The sequence below is a fragment of the Eubalaena glacialis genome, chromosome 4 (genome assembly GCF_028564815.1).
Source record: "Eubalaena glacialis isolate mEubGla1 chromosome 4, mEubGla1.1.hap2.+ XY, whole genome shotgun sequence".
Lineage (NCBI taxonomy): Eukaryota > Metazoa > Chordata > Mammalia > Artiodactyla > Balaenidae > Eubalaena > Eubalaena glacialis.
This window is the reverse complement of record NC_083719.1, coordinates 42785064-42805910: the sequence shown is the minus strand read 5'-3', so window position 1 is coordinate 42805910 and position 20847 is coordinate 42785064. Positions and strand designations below refer to the sequence as shown.

The 20847-nt window shown below is 36.9% G+C and overlaps 1 protein-coding gene across 1 annotated transcript in view; it reads right to left on the bottom strand.

The window, feature by feature from the left end:
• Window positions 1-20847, bottom strand: part of MTREX (Mtr4 exosome RNA helicase) — a 130230-nt gene that overhangs the window by 53210 nt on the left and 56173 nt on the right. Inside the window, exons 16-18 of the mRNA XM_061188945.1 lie at window positions 19428-19578; window positions 4036-4208; window positions 3370-3438 (exon numbers count right to left, since the gene is read on the bottom strand). Of these exons, the coding sequence (XP_061044928.1) occupies window positions 3370-3438; window positions 4036-4208; window positions 19428-19578 (393 nt within the window). The remainder of the gene's footprint in view (window positions 1-3369; window positions 3439-4035; window positions 4209-19427; window positions 19579-20847) is intronic.

Here is a 20847-nt window from a genome sequence, read left to right as displayed (position 1 = left end):
CTATACTACAAAGCTACAGTCATCAAAACAGCACGGTACTGGCGTAAAAAAAAGACACATAGATCAATGGAACAGAATAGAGTCCAGAAATGGACCCACACTATTATATGGGCAATTAATCTATGACAAAGGAGGCAAGAATATACAATGGGGAAAAGACAGCCTCTTCAACAAATGGTGTTGGGAAAACTGGACAGCTACACGTGGAAGAATCAAACCAGACTACTCTCCCACTCTATGCTCAAAAATAAATTCAAAATGGATTAAAGACTTAAATGTAAGGTGTGAAACCATAAAACTTCCAGAAGTAAACACAGGCAGTAAAGTCTTTGACACTGGTCTTGGTAATATTTTTTTGGATCTGTCTCCTCAGGCAAGGGAAACAAAAGCAAAAATAAACAAATGGGACTAAGTCAAACTGAAAAGGTTTTGCTCAGTGAAGGAAACTATGAACAAAACTAAAAGATCACCAACTGAACGGGAAAAGGTATCTGCAAACGATATATCCGATAAGGGGTTAATATCCAAAATATACAAAGAACTCACAAAACTCAACATCAAAAAAACCAAACAACCTGATTAAAAAATGGCAGAGGGCCTGAGTAGATGTTTTTCCAAAGAAGTCATTAGGATGGCCATCAGGTACATGAAAAGATGCAACATCACTAATCATAAGGGTAATGCAAATCAAAACCACAATGAGCTATTCACCTCACACCTGACAGAATGACTATTATCAAAATAACAAGAAATAAAAATGTTGGTGAGGATATGGAAAAAAGGGAACCCCTGTGCACTGTTGGTGGGAATGTAAACTGGTGCAGCCACTATGGAAAACAGTATGGCGGTTCCTCAAAAAAGTGAAAATATAGCTACCAAATGATTCAGCAATTCCACTCCTGAGTATTTATTTGAAGAAAACAAAAACACTATTATTCAAAAAGATATATGCACGCCTATGTTCCTTGCAGTATTACTGTATATCTCATAATAGACAAGATATGGAAGCAACCCAAGTGCCATCAACAGAGGAAAGAAGATGTCTCTCTCTCTCCCACACACACACAAACACACACACAGGAATATTACTAAGCCATGAAAAAGAATGAAACCTTGCCATGTCCAACAACATGGATGGACCTGAAGAGTATTATGCTAAATGAAATAAACCAGACAGAGAATGACAAATACTAGATGACTTCACTTAAATGTGGAATATGAAAAACAAAATGAGTGAGCAAACAGAACCAAACAGAAACAGAGTCATTGATGCAGAGAAAAGACGGCTGCCAGAGGGAAGGGAAGAGGAGGGGAGGAGGAGAGAAATAGTTGAGGGAGATTAAGAGGTACAAACTTTCAGTTACTAAATAAATGAGTCACAGGCATGAAATGTACAGTGTGGGGAATATAGTCTATAACCATGTAATATATTTTCCTGGTGACAACTAGAATTATCATTATGAACAATTTGAAATGTAGAGAAATATATCATTATGTTGTGTAATAGGAACTAACAGTGTTGTCAGTCAATTATGCTCCAAAAACAAACTCATAGACAAAGAGATCAGATTTGTGGTTTCCAGAGGCAGGGGTAGGGGAAGGGGGAATTAGATGAAAGTAATAAAAAGATATAAACTTCTAGTTATAAGATAAATACTAGGGATATAACGTACAACATGATAAATATAACCAACAGTGCTGTTAATTATAATGTTATAATATAATTATAACGTTATAATTATAACAGTGCTGTTATACATGAAAGTTAAGAGAGTAAATCCTAAGAATTCTCATCACAAGGAAAAAAGAGTTTTTAAATTTCTTTAATGTATCTACATGTGATGATGGGTGTTCACTCAACGTCCTGTGGTAATCATTTCACGATGTATGTAAGTCAAATCATTACATTGTACACTTTAAATTTATATAATGCTGTATGTCAACTGTATCTCAATAAAACTGGAAGAAAAAAAAAACCCAAGCAAACCAATCAACCAACCAATTAACCTTCAATGGCCTGCCACTGCTTTCAAATATTTAAATCTAGACCCAACATACTCAAAATCTGTATTTTAAATACTTTCCATGATTAACCTCAATACTTTTTATGATTTTACTCCTTCCCTTCACCTGAAATGTTCTGTGCCTTCTGCATACTACTTCCACCAGCGAATATCCATCAAATGAAATTCTACTTAGTGTTCAAGGTTCCATTTAAAATTTTAAATTCTCTTCCTTCTCAGGTGCCATCTCTAATAGCTCAGACAAAATTTCTTCCTCCTCCTGCTCCAAATGCACTTTGCTTATATCTTTACTAAATCATTTCATATTCTGCCTTATATTTTCATTACCTGCTTGCCTCTGTTCATAAAATGAGTGAGTACAGGAATTGTGTCTATAGTTAATGAATGCTTCTTAAATTAGAATCAAATGAGACAATGAGTGTGACAATACTTTGAAAAAAATTCCTGTAAATTATGAAAATGGTAATAATCTATTCAGTGGGATTAATCGTAGATTATTAATCAAAACTCCTATCACAAACCTATGAACTTAATTATTTCTCCACAGTATCTCAAAGTTCATTTACATATTTCAGGACTAACTTTCAATCCCAAAGCTTAATTCTCAATTGCCTTTACACATAGGCGGGACAAAGAAGTTAATGACAAAATCATGAAATCATCTCATGCAAACCCTTCATTTTAAAGAAAAGAAAAAACAGGCATGAAGATTCAGAACGTCTTGCCTGAGGTCATATACTGGCACCTATTGGTTGGTGCCTATTGCAGGTAAAGAAAATATAATAGACGGGAAGGCTGATTTAATTTTGAGGTAATCATTTTTCTAACAAATTATCAAAATCATCCTTGACTTTATGTATACGTAATCTTTTCAAAGTATTTATATAAATAATGACCAAAAGCAACTTTATTATTGTCTTCATGTAGAGAGAGTAAGTAAAATTAACCAGATTTCCTAAGTTCTTTCTTTTAAGTCTCTAACATATACCTGAATCAAAATTCCAGTTTTCAGTGTCAGATGCTAATTTTTTCTAATATTCAATTTAAATAGTAAATTTATAAAAAGGACTGGTGAACTCGGAGAAGAAATGTAAAACTGTCATGAAATTAAAATCTGTGATAGGGTTAGGAAAATAACCATACCACTTTAAGGATAAAATTTATGATTATTCAAAAAATTAATTCCTTATATAGAATTTATTACAGTTTCTCTTAAGGTAATGCTATTTCTTTTTTTCTTTCTTTTTTTTGGTAATGGCATTTCTAATCTGATCAACTTCCTGAGCCTGAAAAAACATTTCACTAAAAATTTACATACAATTCCACTTTTAGGACAACAGTTTACCTTAACATTTGATTTTTTTGAGAAATTCACCACTACACCCCAGCCAAAATCGTCTCCTTCATTCTTTACCTGAAAAGAAAGTAAAGGAAGTAAAAAGGAATGTTTATGTCCAAAAGGCAATTTAGATATCATGCCCACATTACAGGCTAATAAAACTTTGAGTTTTCCTGATAAAATATGTTTTTGAAAGATCATTGTTAAACTTAAAAAAAAAGAAAAAAAAAAAGAAATTAACCCTACAGAAAGAAATCATTGCCAAATTTCAAGGGACTCCAGAACAGCAATAACAGGAATCTCTCAGTTGGCAAATAAATGTTAAAATGATATGGTGTATTTGTTTGGAGAATATCTGAAGTCTTTTATAGCTAATGAATTCATCCAGGTCTTAAAACTGCCTTATTCGGGACAGCATTTCATAACTGGAAATATTTCATGTTAATTCCAAAACTGTCCACTTCAATTTATATCCCCCAAATGAAAATCAGTAGCGATTAAAAGGCCCTCACATGACCCCTCCTTCCTTAGTGCCACATGAAACAGGTAAAAGAATAAAATTAATATAGATCAAAAAACTACTGTATTTTACCAAGATAAGAAAAAAAACTGGAATCTTCATCCAAAAAATACTAAATATTGAAATAACTTATGAAAAAAATAATGACATACCTTTACCAAACGACCTGGTTGTAGAAATGGTAAGCAATATTTTGGTTTGTGAATATATTCTTCAATTTCTTTACCCAATTTGGCAAGCTGCTGCCTAATCTTATAATAGATGACTACACTTTCTTCATTTGGTATTACTATTTTATTATACTGTTCTTCTGAGTTCTTTACCTCTGTAAGTAAATAAAACACATACACAACATCACAAAATTATACATCTTATGTAAATTATACCAAAGATACATCTTTTTTTCCTACTACAATTGTAGGGAAAAATTCAGACTGCTTAGGTTAGAAGCTTTGAGGAAAAGATTCAGAGAAAACCATAAGACATGCTGTCTAGTTTCTCCCTTCCCCATTAAGGTTCACGTTCTCTATCTCTTCTCACAGTTCCCCAACTCACTGTGACCTCAAAGTGATTCTGAACTGGAGTGGTTTTATCTGGTAAGTTAATTCTCTCCTGTGGATAGGGGGAGAAGACTATTTCTGAGAAATCTAGACCTACACTGTTGAACAAGCACTGCCCTGTAAAACTTTGTATTATGGTAGAAATGTTCCATATCAGCACCTTCCAGTATAATACCCAGTAGACACTATGTGGCTAGTTAAATTTAAAATAATTAAAATCAAATTAATCATTTAGCTCTTCAATTGCACTAGCACCATTTCAAATGCTCAGCAGCCATATGTGGCCGTTGACTTCTGTACTTGAAAAGCACAGAGAGAGTATTTCCACAGAAAGTTCTACTGGACAGCACTATTTTGAATCTCCTAATATGCTGCTTTAACTCAGCAAAAAAGCCAGTTTGTTAATGTCATCAGGCTTCCACCACCACCTGGGACTATGTCTCCTAAAACAGAAGACAGGAAATTCAACCATAGTTATCTCTCTACTCAGTGGCCAAAACACTAGTCCCTTTCAGCAACTGTCCTTTTAGTTAATCTAACTATCTCTGATGCCATTCCCTGCCCCAATTCTTGCATCTAGGGCTGACCTCCCTTCCTCACTCATTCCATTATGCCTCTTTCCTACTGTGAACAAACACTATTTTTACTTGGGTAAAACACACATAAAATTCACGAGTAATGACATGTAGTACACTAACAATATATGAAACCATCACTACCATGTAGTTCTAGAATATTTTCACTACCGCAAAACTCCATACCCTTTAAGCAAACACTACTCATTCTTTCCTCCACCAGACCCCGGCAACCTTTCTGTCTGCATGAATTTGCCTATTCTAGATATTCCATATATATGGAATCATAAAATGTGTGGCTTTTGTCTTTGGCTTCCTTCACTTAGCATAATCTTCTCAAAGTTCATCCATGTTGTGGCATGTATCAGTACTTCATTTCTTTTAATAGTGGAATAATATCACACTATATGGGTACACCATTTTGTTTACCAGTTGATGGACATTTGGATTATTTCCACCTTTTGGCTACCGTTAGTAATGCTGCTATGAACATTCATGCACCAGTTTCTGTTTGAACGTATTTCCAATTCTTTTGTTACATACCATGAGTGGATGGCATTGCTGGGTCTTAGAGTAATTCTATATTTAAATTGCTGGGGAAGTGCTAAACTATTTTCTACAACAACCACACCATTTTGTTAATTACCTAAAAAAAAAAATACCCATCCTAGTGAGTGTGAGGTATCTCAATGTGGTTATGATATGCATTTCCCTAATGATGTCGACCATCTTTTCATGTACTTATATGAAAAGATGTACTTGTATATCTTCTTCATGTACTTATATATCTTCTCTGGAAAAATGTCTATTCAGATCTTTTGTCCGTTTAAAAATTAGGGCCAGTGTCTCAGTCCCCGCGGTGAGCCAAGCCACTCCTCGCCTCTGCAGGAGAACCTCCAACACTAGGAGGTCAGGAGTTCCATGGACCCTGAACACTGTGGATGGAAACCAATGTGATCTATGAAATAGGGTTGCTTGTTTTTACATGAATTGCACTGAAGTCTGAATTCCACTCAAAGCTGTAGAGAGACTGTTCTGAGGACTGGGATAATTTTTGCAGTAACACAAGCCATGTGGCTGACAGGGTCTTGGTGCTCTGGCCATGTTTCAGGCCAGTGCCTCTGAGGTGGGAGAGCCGAGTTAAGGACACTGGTCCACCAGAGACTTCCAGGCTCCATGTAATATCAAATGGCGAAAGCTCTCCTAGAGATCTCCATCTCAATGCTAAGACCCAGCTCCACTGAACGACCAGCAAAGTACAGTGCTGGACACTCTATGCCAAACAACTAGCAAGACAGGAACACAACACCACCCATTAGCAGGGAGGCTGCCTAAAATCATAAGGTCACAGACAACCCAAAACACACCACCAGACACGGTCCTGCCCACCAGAAAGACACACCCCAGCCACATCCACCAGAACACAGGAACCAGTTCCCTCAACCAGGAAGCCTACACAACCCACTGAACCAACCTTAGCCACTGGGGGCAGACACCAAAAACAACAGGAACTACGAACCTGCAGCCTGCGAAAAGGAGACCCCAAACACAGTAAGTTAACCAAAATGAGAACACAGAGGAACACACAGCAGATGAAGGAGCAAGGTAAAAACCCACCAGACCAAACAAATGAAGAGGAAATAGGCAGTCAACCTGAAAAAGAATTCAGAGTCATGATAGTAAAGATGATCCAAAATCTTGGAAATACCATGGAGAAAATACAGGAAATTTTGAACAAGGAACTAGAAGAACTAAAGAGGAAAAAAACAATGATGAACAACACAATAAATAAAATTAAAAATTCTCTAGAAGAAATCAATAGCAGAATAACTGAGGCAGAAGAACGCACAAGTGACCTGGAAGATAAAACAGTGGAAATAACTACCGCACAGCAGAATAAAGAAAAAAGAATGAAAAGAATTGAGGACAGTCTCAGAGACCTCTGGGACAAGATTAAACGCACCACCATTCGAATTATAGGGGGTCCCAGAAGAAGAAGAGAAAAAGAAATGGACTCAGAAAATATTTGAAGAGATTATAGTTGAAAACTTCCCTAATATGGGAAAGGAAATAGTCAAGTCCAGAAGCACAGAGAGTCCTATACAAGATAAATCCAAGGAGAAACAAGACAAGACACATATTAATTGAACGATCAAAAATTAAATACAAAGAAAAAATATTAAAAGCAGCAAGGGAAAAACAACAAATAACATACAAGGGAATCCCCATAAGGTTAACAGCTCATCTTTCAGCAGAAACTATGCAAGCCAGAAGGGAGTGGCAGGACATTTTTAAAGTGATGAAAGGGAAAAACCTAGAAACAAGATTACTCTACCGGGCAAGGATCTCATTCCGATTCGACGGAGAAATTAAAAGCTTTACAGACAAGCAAAAGCTAAGAGAAATCAGCATCACCAAACCAGCTTTACAACAAATGCTAAAGGAACTTCTGAAGGCAGGAAACACAAGAGAAGAAAAAGACCTACAATAACAAACTCCAAACAATTAACAAAATGGTAATAGGAACATACATATCGATAACTACCTTAAATGTAAATGGATTAAATGCTCCCACCAAAAGACACAGACTGGCTGAATGGATACAAAAACAAGACCCGTATATATGCTGTCTACAAGAGACCCACTTCAGACCTAGGGACACATACAGACTGAAAGTGAGGGGATGGAAAAAGATATTCCATGCAAATGGAAATCAAAAGAAAGTTAGAGTAGCAATTCTCTTATCAGACAAGATAGACTTTAAAATGAAGATTATTACAAGAGACAAAGAAGGACACTACATAATGAGCAAGGGATCAATCCAAGAAGAAGATATAACAATTGTAAATATTTATGCACCCAACATAGGACCACCTCAATACATAAGGCAAATGTTAACAACCATAAAAGGGGAAATCGACAGTAACACAATCATAGTAGGGGACTTTAACATGTCACTTTCATCAATGGACAGATCATCCAAAATGAAAATTAAAAAGGAAACACAAGCTTTAAATGATACATTAAACAAGATGGACTTAATTGATATTTATAGGACATTCCATCCAAAAACAACAGAATACACTTTCTTCTTAAGTGCTCCTGGAACATTCTCCAGGATAGATCATATCCTGGGTCACAAATCAAGTCTTGGTAAATTTAAGAAAACTGAAATTGTTTCAAGTATCTTTTCTGACCACAATGCTATGAAACTAGGTATCAATTACAGGAAAACATCTGGAAAAATACAAACATATGGACGCTAAGCAATACCCTACTAAGTAGCCAAGAGATCATTGAAGAAATCAAAGAGTAAATCAAAAAATACCTAGAAACAAATGACAATGAAAACACGACAACCCAAAACCTATGGGATGCAGCAAAAGCAGTTCTACGCGGGAGGTTTATAGCAATACAATCCTCCCTCAAGAAACAAGAAATATCTCAAATAAACAACCTAAACTTACACCTAAAGCAAATAGAGAAAGAAGAACAAAAAAACCCCAAAGTTAGCAGAAGGAAAGAAATCAGAAAGATCAGATCAGAAACAAATGAAAAAGAAATTAAGGAAATGACAGCAAAGATCAATAAAATTAAAAGCTGGTTCTTTGAGAAGATAAACAAAATTGATAAACCATTAGCCAGACTCATCAAGAAAAAAAGGGAGAAGACTCAAATCAGTAGAATTAGAAATGAAAAAGGAGAAGTAACAACTGACAATGCAGAAATACAAAGGATCATGAGAGATTACTACAAGCAACTCTATGCCAATAAAATGGACAACATGGAAGAAATGGACAAATTCTTAGAAAAGTACAACCTTCCGAGACTGAATCAGGAAGAAATAGAAAATATAAACAGACCAATCACAAGCACTGAAACTGAGACTGTGATTAAAAATCTTCCAACAAACAAAAGCCCAGGACCAGATGGCTTCACAGCCAAATTCTATCAAACATTTAGAGAAGAGCTAACACCTATCCTTCTCAAACTCTTCCAAAATATAGCAGAGGGAGGAACACTCCCAAACTCTTTCTACGAGGCCACCACCACCCTGATACCAAAACCAGACAAAGATGTCACAAAGAAAGAAAACTAGAGGCCAATATCACCAATGAACATAGATGCAAAAATCCTCAACAAAATACTAGCAAACAGAATCCAACAGCACATTTAAAGGACCATACACCATGATCAAGTGGGGTTTACCCCAGGAATGCAAGGATTCTTCAATATACGCAAAGCAATCAGTCTGATAACCCATATTAACAAATTGAAGGAGAAAAACCATATGATCATCTCAATAGATGCAGAGAAAGCTTCTGACAAAATTCAACACCCATTTATGATAAAAACCCTCCAGAAAGTAGGCACAGAGGGAACTTACCTCAACATAATAAAGGTCATATATGACAAACCCACAGCCAACATCGTTCTCAATGGTGAAAAACTGAAACCATTTCCTCTAAGATCAGGAACAAGACAAGGATGTCCACTCTCACCACTGTTATTCAACATAGTTTTGGAAGTTTTAGCCACAGCAATCAGAGATGAAGAAGAAATAAAAGGAATCCAAATCGGAAAAGAAGAAGTAAAGCTGTCACTGTTTGCAGGTCACATGATACTATACACAGAGAATCCTAAAGATGCTACTAGAAAACTACTAGAGCTAATCAATGAATTTGGTAAAGTAGCAGGATACAAAATTAATGCACAGAAATCTCTTGCATTCCTATTCACTAAGGATGAAAAACCTGAAAGAGAAATTAAGGAAACACTCCCATTTACCACTGCAACAAAAAGAATAAAATACCTAGGAAAAAACCTACCTAAGGCGACAAGAGACCTGTATGCAGAAAACTATAAGACACTGATGAAAGAAAATAAAGATGATACAAACAGATGGAAAGATATACTATGTTCTTGGATGGGAAGAATCAACATTGTGAAAATGACTTATTACCCAAAGCAATCTACAGATTCAATGCAATCCCTATCAAACTACCACTGGCATTTTTCACAGAACTAGAACAAAAAATTTCACAGTTTGTATGGAAACACAGAAGACCCCGAATAGCCAAAGCAATCTCGAGCAAGAAAAATGGAGCTGGAGGAATCAGGCTCCCAGACTTCAGACTATACCACAAAGCTACAGTAATCAAGACAGTATGGTACTGACACAAAAAGAGAAATACAGATCAATGGAACAGGATAGAAAGCCCAGAGATAAACCCACACATATGGTCACCTTATCTTTGATCAAGGAGGCAAGAATATATAATGGAGAAAAGACAGCCTCTTCAATAAGTGGTGCTGGGAAAACTGGACGGCTACATGTAAAAGAATGAAATCAGAACACTCCCTAACACCACACACAAAAGTAAAAGTCAAGATGGATTAAAGACTGAAATGTAAGGCCAGAAACTATGAAACTCACAGAGGAAAACATAGGCAGAACACTCTATGACATAAATCACAGCAAGATCCTTTTTGACTCACCTCCTAGAGAAATGGAAATAAAAACAAAAATAAACAAATGGGACTTAATGAAACTTAAAAGCTTTTGCAGAGCAAAGGAATACATAAACAAGACAAAAAGACAACCCTCAGAATGGGAGAAAATATTTGCAAAGGAAGCAACTGACAAAGGATTAATCTCCAAAATTTACAAGCAGCTCATGCAGTTCAATATCAAAAAAACAAACAACCCAATCCAAAAATGGCCAGAAGACCTAAACAGACATTTCTCCAAAGAAGATATACAGATTGCCAACAAACATATGAAAGGACGCTCAACATCACTAATCATTAGAGAAATGCAAATCAAAACTACAGTGAGAGGGCTTCCCTGGTGGCGCAGTAGTTGAGAATCTGCCTGCCAAGGCAGGGGACACGGGTTCGAGCCCCGGTCTGGGAAGATCCCACATGCCGTGGAGCAACTGGGCCCGTGAGCCACAACTACTGAGCCTGCGCGTCTGGAGCCTGTGCTCCGCAACAGGAGAGGCCGCAATAGTGAGAGGCCCGCGCACCGCGATGAGGAGTGGCCCCCGCTCGCCGCAACTAGAGAAAGCCCTCGCACAGGAACGAAGACCCAACACAGCCAAAAATAAATAAATAAACTAATTAATTAATTAAAAAAAAAAAAAAAAAACTACAGTGAGGTATCACCTCACACCGGTCAGGGCATCATCAAAAAATCTACAAACAATAAATGCTGGAGAGGGTGTGGAGAAAAGGGAACCCTCTTGCACTGTTGGTGGGAATGTAAATTGATACAGACACTATGGAGAACAGTAAGGAGGTTCCTTAAAAAACTAAAAATAGAACTACCATACGACCCAGCAATCCCACTACTGGGCATATACCCTGAGAAAACCGTAATTCAAAAAGAGTCAGGTACCACAATTTTCATTGCAGCTCTATTTACAACAGCCAGGACATGGAAGCAACTGAAGTGTCCATCGACAGATGAATGGATAAAGATGTGGCACATATATATAATGGAATATTACTCAGCCATAAAAAGAAATGCAATTATTTGTAGTGAGGTGGATGGACCTGTCATACAGAGGATAGTAAGTCAGAAAGAGAAAAACAAATACTGTATGATAACACATATATATGGAATCTAAAAAAAAAAAAAAAGAAAGAAAAAGGTTCTGAAGAACCTAGGGCCAGGAGAGGAATAAAGATGCAGACGTAGAGAATGGACTTGAGGACACGGGGTGGGGGAAGGGTAAGCTGGGATGAAGTGAGAGAGTGGCATGGACATACATACACTACCAAATGTAAAATAGATAGCTAGTGGGAAGCAGCCACATAGCACAGGGAGACCAGCTCGGTGCTCTGTGACCACCTAGAGGGACGGGATAGGGAGGGTGGGAGGGAGACGCAAGAGGGAGGAGATATGGGGACATATGTATATGTATAGCTGATTCACTGTGTTATAAAGCAGAAACTAACAAACCATTGTAAAGCAATTATACTCCAATAAAAATGTTTAGAAAAAGAAATTATATTGTTTGCTTTTTGTTGTTGAGTTGTAAGTGGTCTTTATATATTCTGGATACTAGACCCTTATCAGATAGATGATTTGCAAATATTTTCTCCCACTCTGTGGGTTTTCTTTTCACTTTATTGTTGGTATATATTGAAGTGCAAAAGTTTTAAAATTTAGATAAAATCCAATTTATTTATTTTTTCTTTTGTTGCTTGTACTTTTGGTATCTTATGTAAGAAACCACTGCCATATCTAAGGTTATGTAGATTTTTAGCTATGTTTTCTTCAGAGTTTTATGGTTTCAGCTGTTTATTTAGGACTTTCAACCATTTTCAGTTAATTTGTGTATATGGTGTGAGGTAAGGGTCCAAATTCACTTTTTTTGCATGTGGCTATCAATTGTCACAGCAGCACTTGTCAAAAATCAATTGACCACAGATATATGGGTTTATTTCTGGACTCTCAATTCTATGCCATTGACCTGTATTTAACCTGTGTGCTTTAATTTCTTTACTCACAAAATGAGGATAACAATAGTAGCCATACCCCACAAGGCTATAGTTAGAGACTGACAGAACATATGGAAAGTACTTAGCTAACAGTATAGCACACTGTAAACACTGAGGAAGGATATTACTGTATTATTATTATTTTTAAATTATCATCTTCAACCTTCTCACAGACTGCTCCCTCTAACTTCTGGTCTTTTGCACTCTCTTAGGCATTTAGTTTATTCTTTTGGAAAGACGGAAAGAAGAAAAAGGTAAATGTGATAGCCTAGGACCATGATATCAGGCATGGGAATAAGAGAAGCAAAGTTTTTGATTCCTGAACCCTCCTTAATACCCCACGCATATCCAACTTCTGGCTGAATTCCCACCCCACACAGTCATCCTTATACACAGCAAGAAATCCAATCTACTGCATGGAGACAGAAGGGAAAGATGTCGTCACCAACAACATGATCTTCTGATTAAAAACAAACAAACAAACAAAAAACTATTAAAAGTTTGTTTCTCTCCCCAATTTCCCAGGTCTTTTCCTTTCTGCATCTATTCTAAGTAGATGACACCAACTTAAAAATTCACTTAGGAGGCATCCCATTTTAAAAGTAAAAAAAGAAAAAAAAAATTAAAGAAAGTATTTAGAAGTCACTTCTCTTCCTTCCCTCTGAAGAGTACCAACCTGCCTCATAGGCAGCTCCTAATTTCCACTGGCACACTGTAACCCTGCATCCTGCTCCTGTGAGCTGACCACTAGAGAGCTCTGCCTCAAGGGACTTCCTTCCTGCAGACTCAGCTTCAAGAACCCTTGCCAGCCCTCAGCTTACCTCTGTGCCCCTCAAGTTTTTCTATGAGCTTCTGTGAGCCAACCCTCGCCTGGACACCCTTATATCCTTAGTATCCAGTATAGCCTGGCCCCCAGGGCTTCAACACGGAGTTTATCTATGAGTCCTTTTCTGCAGAAGGTACAGCCACTTCCAATGACAGGAGGACTTCCTCCTGCCTCATTTCACTGTTAGTCCTAGACAATGACTTATTTTTGGAAAAGAATATGCCTTCCAGACAACTCTTGACTCTTCTTCCAATCACTGAGGATTTCTTACCTTTGTGTTCAGATTTATAGAACTGAGGTATGAAAGAATAATCTTGGGGTATGAGGGGTGGACCAGAATAGAACAAACAATATGCATTCAGAAAGCACCCCAAGAGAAAAAAAAAAGGCAACTTAACAGCATTTCCCACCTATAAAGAGACAGAGAACAACTACATGGTGGCTGGTAGCTTTTTTGTTTTTATCAAAAGTAAATAGAGGAGGGTTGCAGGGCAGAATGAGCAAGAATTAGCTCCACAGAACATCTGGACTCAAGCTGAAACCCTAAGAGACTGAGCTAACTGAGGGTGTATGACAGCAAGGGCAGCTCACATGTGGTGAGAACTTTATAGCGGAAAAACCAGTTTTTAAAATTATTTAATCTGAGCCTCCTAATGTTTTTAAGTATTCAAAATAGTTATTATAATATCTGTATTATTCTGGGACTCGAATCACAATTAGGAGACCTGACCCAAATCACATGCCACATGGGAGCAGGACCAAACATTAGAACCCTAAGGTCCAGTTCCAGGATTTCCCTCATCCTTAACAATGAACAAACCATCTCATTTTATCTCCAGCTGCTCCAGAATCTTTCCAAAGTAAATACTTACATATAAATTTGCATCTGTTGATGAAGACCATAATTTCATAAATAATTTTGGTAAAAAACCTAAATCCATAATTTTGTAACCATCTGTTTAAAAAATAGGATATATGTATCTCTATAACATATACTATTATTAAGTTCCTGCACTTGCATTTGTAGAAAGGAGGCTTAGGTCAATTTGTGCGAAGAACTTTCAGCATGCAATCTACTGGGTCAACAGTTGGCACCAACTGTGACACTCTTCTCTACTGCTCTCCTTGCACTTGACTTCTCTCTTTCTTAGAAAAGTCAACAAGAGCAATAACAATACTTCCATTGCACTTGTCCCTGGTCAGACCTCCCATAGAAAATACTGTTTACCTCTGGGCATCACATTTTAAGAAAGACACGTTTAGACATTTAAAAAGTTGGCTGAAAAAGGAGCTATAGGAAGAGACTGAAATGTTATCAGGGATGTGTGAGGAGACCCAGAGTTTGCAGACCATGTCCTCCTCCTCTAAGCCTACTTATTTGTATTAATTGCTTATTTTTAGTGACACCAGAGTCAGATCTGCCAAAAAGTCTGCTGAAGTATTGAGACATGTTCTTTGGAATTTTTAATCTTTTCTTCGCTTTTTGTTTTTACCTCTAACTTCTGGTCTTTTGTACTCTCTTAGGCATATTGCATCATCCTGGTTATTTTTAAATGAACTGCATTACTTTTTACATGAACTGTATTCTTTTCATTTGAGAATAGAAGGCTATTCTTAACACATGTTATGAGAGTAAACATTATCAGAAGAAGACATGATTAAAAAAATTTGGTAGACTAAAGTCAATAAGAGGTTATATGAAAAGGAAAAATATACACTGAAATGCTAATCCTGCTGCCTTACCAAAAGTTACAAAGTAACACTGCAGGTATCAGTGGAATACTAAATAAGCACTGACAGGAGTTGTTTAAGGAGAGATGATACACAAAGACTCTGCCTGATGCTTAAAATACTGCTCCCATCCTCCACTCCAAATCATTTCTGTTCTCAGACCACTTAACTAATGAATCAAAAGTTTGAGAGACAGTTTAAGAAATCACATGTGTTTTGTATCTAGCACTCTAAATACAGATATATACCACTCCAGGAAGTTAGTTTAGGTGCAGCCCGCTTTTTCCCAAATTAAGGAAAGTATATCTCGCACGCCAATCAAAAAGTAGAGGAACCTCAGTATAATAAGCTGGTTTTCCTGCAGTGTACCGCCATAAGAAAGCCTCAGTATCTTAGGAAACAGCATGTGAGATATGCCCATAAACTCTTAAGACAGCCTGCAATCAATTTCCCCCTTTTGAGGGAGAGGGGCGATGCGGTTCCAAAATTATATTTGTATCATATAAAACGTGCAATAGATACAGACCTGTGAGTGATGGGGAAATGGACTGCTACTCCCAGTACCGAGCAAATTTTACAAAAGGTTAAAGTTTAAATGGCTTTACTGATGTATGGCATTACTATCATTAATTAAAACAAGCACTTACTGAGAATTTAACATAAATGATCTCATTTAATTTTCATGAGTTGGATGAACTAGATATTATTCCAATTGCATAAAAGAGCAAACTAAGGCTGCAGTAGTCTGTATTCAAACCCATGTCTAACTCCACAGCCCCTACTATTAACCATGGCATTATCTATTAATGAAACTAAACAAAAGGATTAAAATTAAATCTGCGTTTTTCTTTCCAGTAAAGGAAGAGTGAAATCCTAGAATTTAAAATAATTAATTAATTAATTAATTTTTGGATGCGTTGGGTCTTCGTTGCTGTGCGTGGGCTTTCTTTAGTTGTGATGAGCGGGGGCTACTCTTCATTGGGGTGCGTGGGCTTCTTATTGAGGTGGCTTCTCTTGTTGTGGTGCACGGGCTCTAGAGTGCAGGCTCAGTAGTTGTGGCACACAGGTTTAGTTGCTCTGCACGGGCTTAGTTGCTCTGCGGCATGTGGGATCTTCCCAGACCAGGGCTCGAAGCCATGCACCTGCGTTGGCAGGCGGATTCTTAACCACTGTGCCACCAGGGAAGCCCCAAGAATTTTTACTCTTATGACTCACTGGAAAATCTACTGTGGATTCAGTAAATCAAAATGAAAAACATCTCATGTATGACAGCCATTTAAGTTTGTTGTAAAAATTAAAGCAGTGTATTTGTAAAATAAAGATTAATTCTGTACTTCCAAAGATAACAGTCTACATTTTAATTTTGGTATACTTAAGCTGGTAAAAATAACACCAGGTCTCTTGAAAAGATTCTATGTATCGACAGCAAAAGGAATCATACTCTTCCAAGTAATAAGTGAAATGGGAATAAATTTCATTCAAGATGTATTTTGCAATTTAAAAGCACAGAGGATAGCCCCTATCACCTCTACCCATCTCCTCTTACACTACATGCTCTTTGGTCACACAGCTCAGCCCTGCAAAATACTAAAGGTGTTGAAACTACCCCGCAATTATCACTTTCATCACTTAAATTCCTACTTCTTCCACTAAAAAGTCTGTTATACTTTTGATATTTAGTCTATTTGTTGGTTCCAAAATATTAGCAAAACAGGTCTTGCCCCTTTAAAAAGAGAGATAGGCAAAGGCAAGGATAATTCAATTGCAAGAAGATTCAAGTATATGGTAGCAACACCAGGGGTCAGAGGTTATGTTAACAATCCTTTTACAACATAAATCAGAACCACACTGAAAACAACAGCAACAACAGTTGGGGCTTGGGGAGACACAGGACAGGAGATGGAGAAATGGTGGCAATTTTTTTTTTTTTAAGATTTTTTTTTTATGTGAACCATTTTTAAGGTCTTTATTGAATTTGTTACAATACTGCTTCTGTTTCATGTTTTGGTGTTTTTGGCCCTGAGGCATGTGGGATCTTAGCTCCCCGACCAGGGGGTGAACCCGCACCCCCTACACTGGAAGGTGAAGTCTTAACCACTGGACTACCAGGGAAGTCCTGGTGGCAATGTTTAAGCTCACAGTGTGGGTAGCAGAGTCTTGTTCAAAGTCATATCGAATAATCTGAGCCCAGCTATAAGTCCTAAGGGCTTTAAATAAATGAGAAACTACTTGGAGAATTCTCCCTCTATCCCCTGCTGTATCTGGGATATTTTCTATGGAATTACAAAAGAATAATATAAAGTGAAGTTTAAAAAGTAACTTACTTTACCAAAGGGGAAGGGTGGGGGAGGGATAAATTGGGAGTATGGGATTAACAGATGCACACTACCATATATAAAATAGATAAACAGGGTTTTACTGTAAAGCATAGAGAACTAGATTCAATATTTTATAATAAACTATAATGGAAAAGAATTTTTAAAAAAGAACATAGATATATACATATATATGTGTATAACGAAATCACTTTGCCGTACACCTGAAACCCACACAATATTGTAAATGAACTATACTTCAATGTTTTAAAAAGTAATTTTTAAAAAAAATCTGACTCATCTTTTTTTATATATAAATTTACCTATCTAATCTATCTAATCTATCTATCTATCTATCTAAGGCTGTGTTGGGTCTTTGTTGCTGTGCACGGGCTTTCTCCAGTTGCGGTGAGCAGGGGCTACTCTTTGTTGCGGCGCACGGGCTTCTCACTGCGGTGGCTTCTTGTGTTGCGGAGCATGGGCTCAAGGCACGCGGGCTTCAGGAGTTGTGGCTCACGGGCTCTAGAGCGCAGGCTCAGTAACTGTGGCGCACGGGCTTAGTTGCTCCATGGCATGTGGGATCTTCCCGGACCAGGTATCGAACCCATGTCCCCTGCATTGGCAGGCAGATTGCTATCCACTGCACCACCAGGGAAGCCCAAAGGTAAGTCTTAATATCAGCCAGCTCAAGATTTTTTTCATTGTTGTCTTTTTTTCAGCCAGAGAAGTTACTACATCTATTCTCGTCATATTAAAAAGGGATGACCCACACTTTAATAAAAACAGCATGGGTTAGTTAGGAACAGGAGTCCAAGTCAAACCTGCCATCAATCAAATGTGCAACCTTATATACAGACTTAACTTCTCTTATGCCTTATTTTTTTACATATGTAAAATGATGCCAAAGCTTCTTCCAGCTCTATAGTTTGTAATGAAGCAGCTCTCTTAATTAAGACCAAAAAAATTAAGAGGAAATAATTATGATGTCATCCAGATAAGGGTAAAAAAAAATGAGAATTTAACTTACTTGGATGTTCCAAGCCTTTTCATTTTTTTTAAGGTATATTATTACACTTCATTTACTTTCAGGTGCATAAAATAGAGTGGTACTGTCCTATCCACTTGTGATAGAAAGGTATCTCAAATTTGCCTTTATTGTTAAATAAATCATAGTACATTCATAAAATGAAAATATTATGCAGTTATTAAAAACCATACTTTCAAAGAATAATTGAAATTAAATTTTAAAAAGCCAGAATCAGTGAGTTGGTGAATGTAAAGCATTTAACACAAGGCTAGGCATATGATAAATGTTTAACAAATGATATCAACTATAATAACATCATTTTTATTACCAAAACATTGTTAATCCTGACTTTGAAAAATAAAAAAGATGGAAGAGCCATGAAGTGTTAACAGTGGTTGTGTGGCTGTCTATGTGAGATTACAAATGGTCTTAAATCTGCGTTGTACCTTTTGCCAAACTTGGGTTTTGTTTTTCTTTACAACTATGCATTATTTTTACAAGATTTACCCAAACCAGAATTTTAAATCTTTGCTTCTATGTTAGATTTTTTTGTTTTTAACATCTTTATTGGAGTATAATTGCTTTACAATGGTGTGTTAGTTTCTGCTTTTTTCTATTTTAGATTTTAATCAGTTCTATATGATAATCAGCCACAATCTTCTAGAATAAGGATCAACACACAATACACAATTCTACTTGAACATAGTTACAATAGAACACTTATTTTTTGGACTTAGAAAGCATTATATTAATTTTGAATATCATTATTCATGAATATGAATTATCATATGATATGTCTATAACAATAAATTACACTAAATTTGAATTAACCATAGAATTATGTCCTGATAGTGTTTTCTTTCATTTTAAAATGTTCTAGTTGGTTACAATGATTTGGCTTACCAGAAAAAAACCAATGGCCAAAGCAGTCAATAACACAGTAATTTTGCTATTTGGTCTACCCTAGCTAAATGAGGCTGTTATGGTAATTTTATACTTACTCTCTACTACTCCTGGAATTGCTCTATAATGCTGAAACTGGTAGAAGGATTTTTCCAACATGTACTCAGGATTTATTTCTTCTACTCGTAGTAAGTTCAAAACCATGTTGTAGGTCAAATGGAAAGCACTATTTAGAGGATCAGCTGAGCCCTGAGAGAAAAAAACATGTCAATGTTGTAGATTTTAAAAATAAATTCATAAAAATATTTTTAACCTCCTGAACTGCATAACAGTTTAGTCTTCACTAAGGAATACTACAGAAATGTATTAAGTTCTTTCCTTTAAATGACCAATACAAAGTGATAAAACAGTTGATCTTTGGGAAAGTGAAAGGGGGAAAAAAATCACTAATTAGGACAGTAGCAGTTAAAATACTGTTGGCCAAGTATGTTTAGCTCTCTGCCTTCTAGGTACTTGACAGGATTACACATTTTGCCCTCAGTGGGGAGGGCAAATAAGTTTCAGTGATGTATCACTTCCCGGTCAAATATTTAACCGCTGGCGTGAAAAGCTACATTTTCCCTGCTGGCACAGTGACTGCGAATGTTCAAGATGGTGGCTTCTCTATCAGCTTGAATCCCTAAACAATAATAAGCATAGTCTCCTTTGTAAACGTGCAATGAACAAGAGAAACAAACCTTTAAGTTACTGAGATTTAGGTTTGTTACTGCAGCATAACCTAGCCTATGCTAATAGAGCACACTAAATTTATTTCAGAATGACATTCAGAAAAAACTAGTTATTTTGAAACTCTCAGCTTCCTGAAATGACATAAAACTGCCAAAATGTTTCCCCAAAATTTACAGACCAGTCTTTGTCAACACTTTGGTAATTCCTTTCTCCTCCTAATTGTGGCTGTTACCAAAGAAGGGCTAGTTACAATAGTGTGACCTTAACTTGCAACAAGGTTTATGTCCAAAATACTTCCTTGAGATCTAAACTTTTCTTACAACGTTTCTTCAGGAATACTTTCTTCTTTTCTTTCTTTCTTTCTTTTTCTAATATTTTTTTTTTTGGCTGCGTTGGGTCTTTGTTGCTGCTTGCGGGCTTTCTCTAGTTGCGGGGAGCAGGGGCTACTCTTCGTTGCAGTGAGCAGGCTTCTCATTGCGGTGGCTTCTCTTGTTGCGGAGCATGGGTTACAGGCGCACGGGCTTCAGCAGTTGTGGCTCGCGGGCTCTAGAGCGCAGGCTCAGTAGCTCCACTAAGGGGAGCATGTGGGATCTTCCCGCAACAGGGCTCGAACCTGTGTACCCTGCAGTGGCAGGCGGATTCTTAACCACTGCATCACCAGAGAAGCCCAGCAATACTTTTTTCTAAATGCAAATACTTCCTAAGATTGAAAATGGTTATGTAGTGCCCAAATGAGAATGACCAAATTCTTGGGAGATACATGCTGAAATATTTAGAAGTGTCACAAAA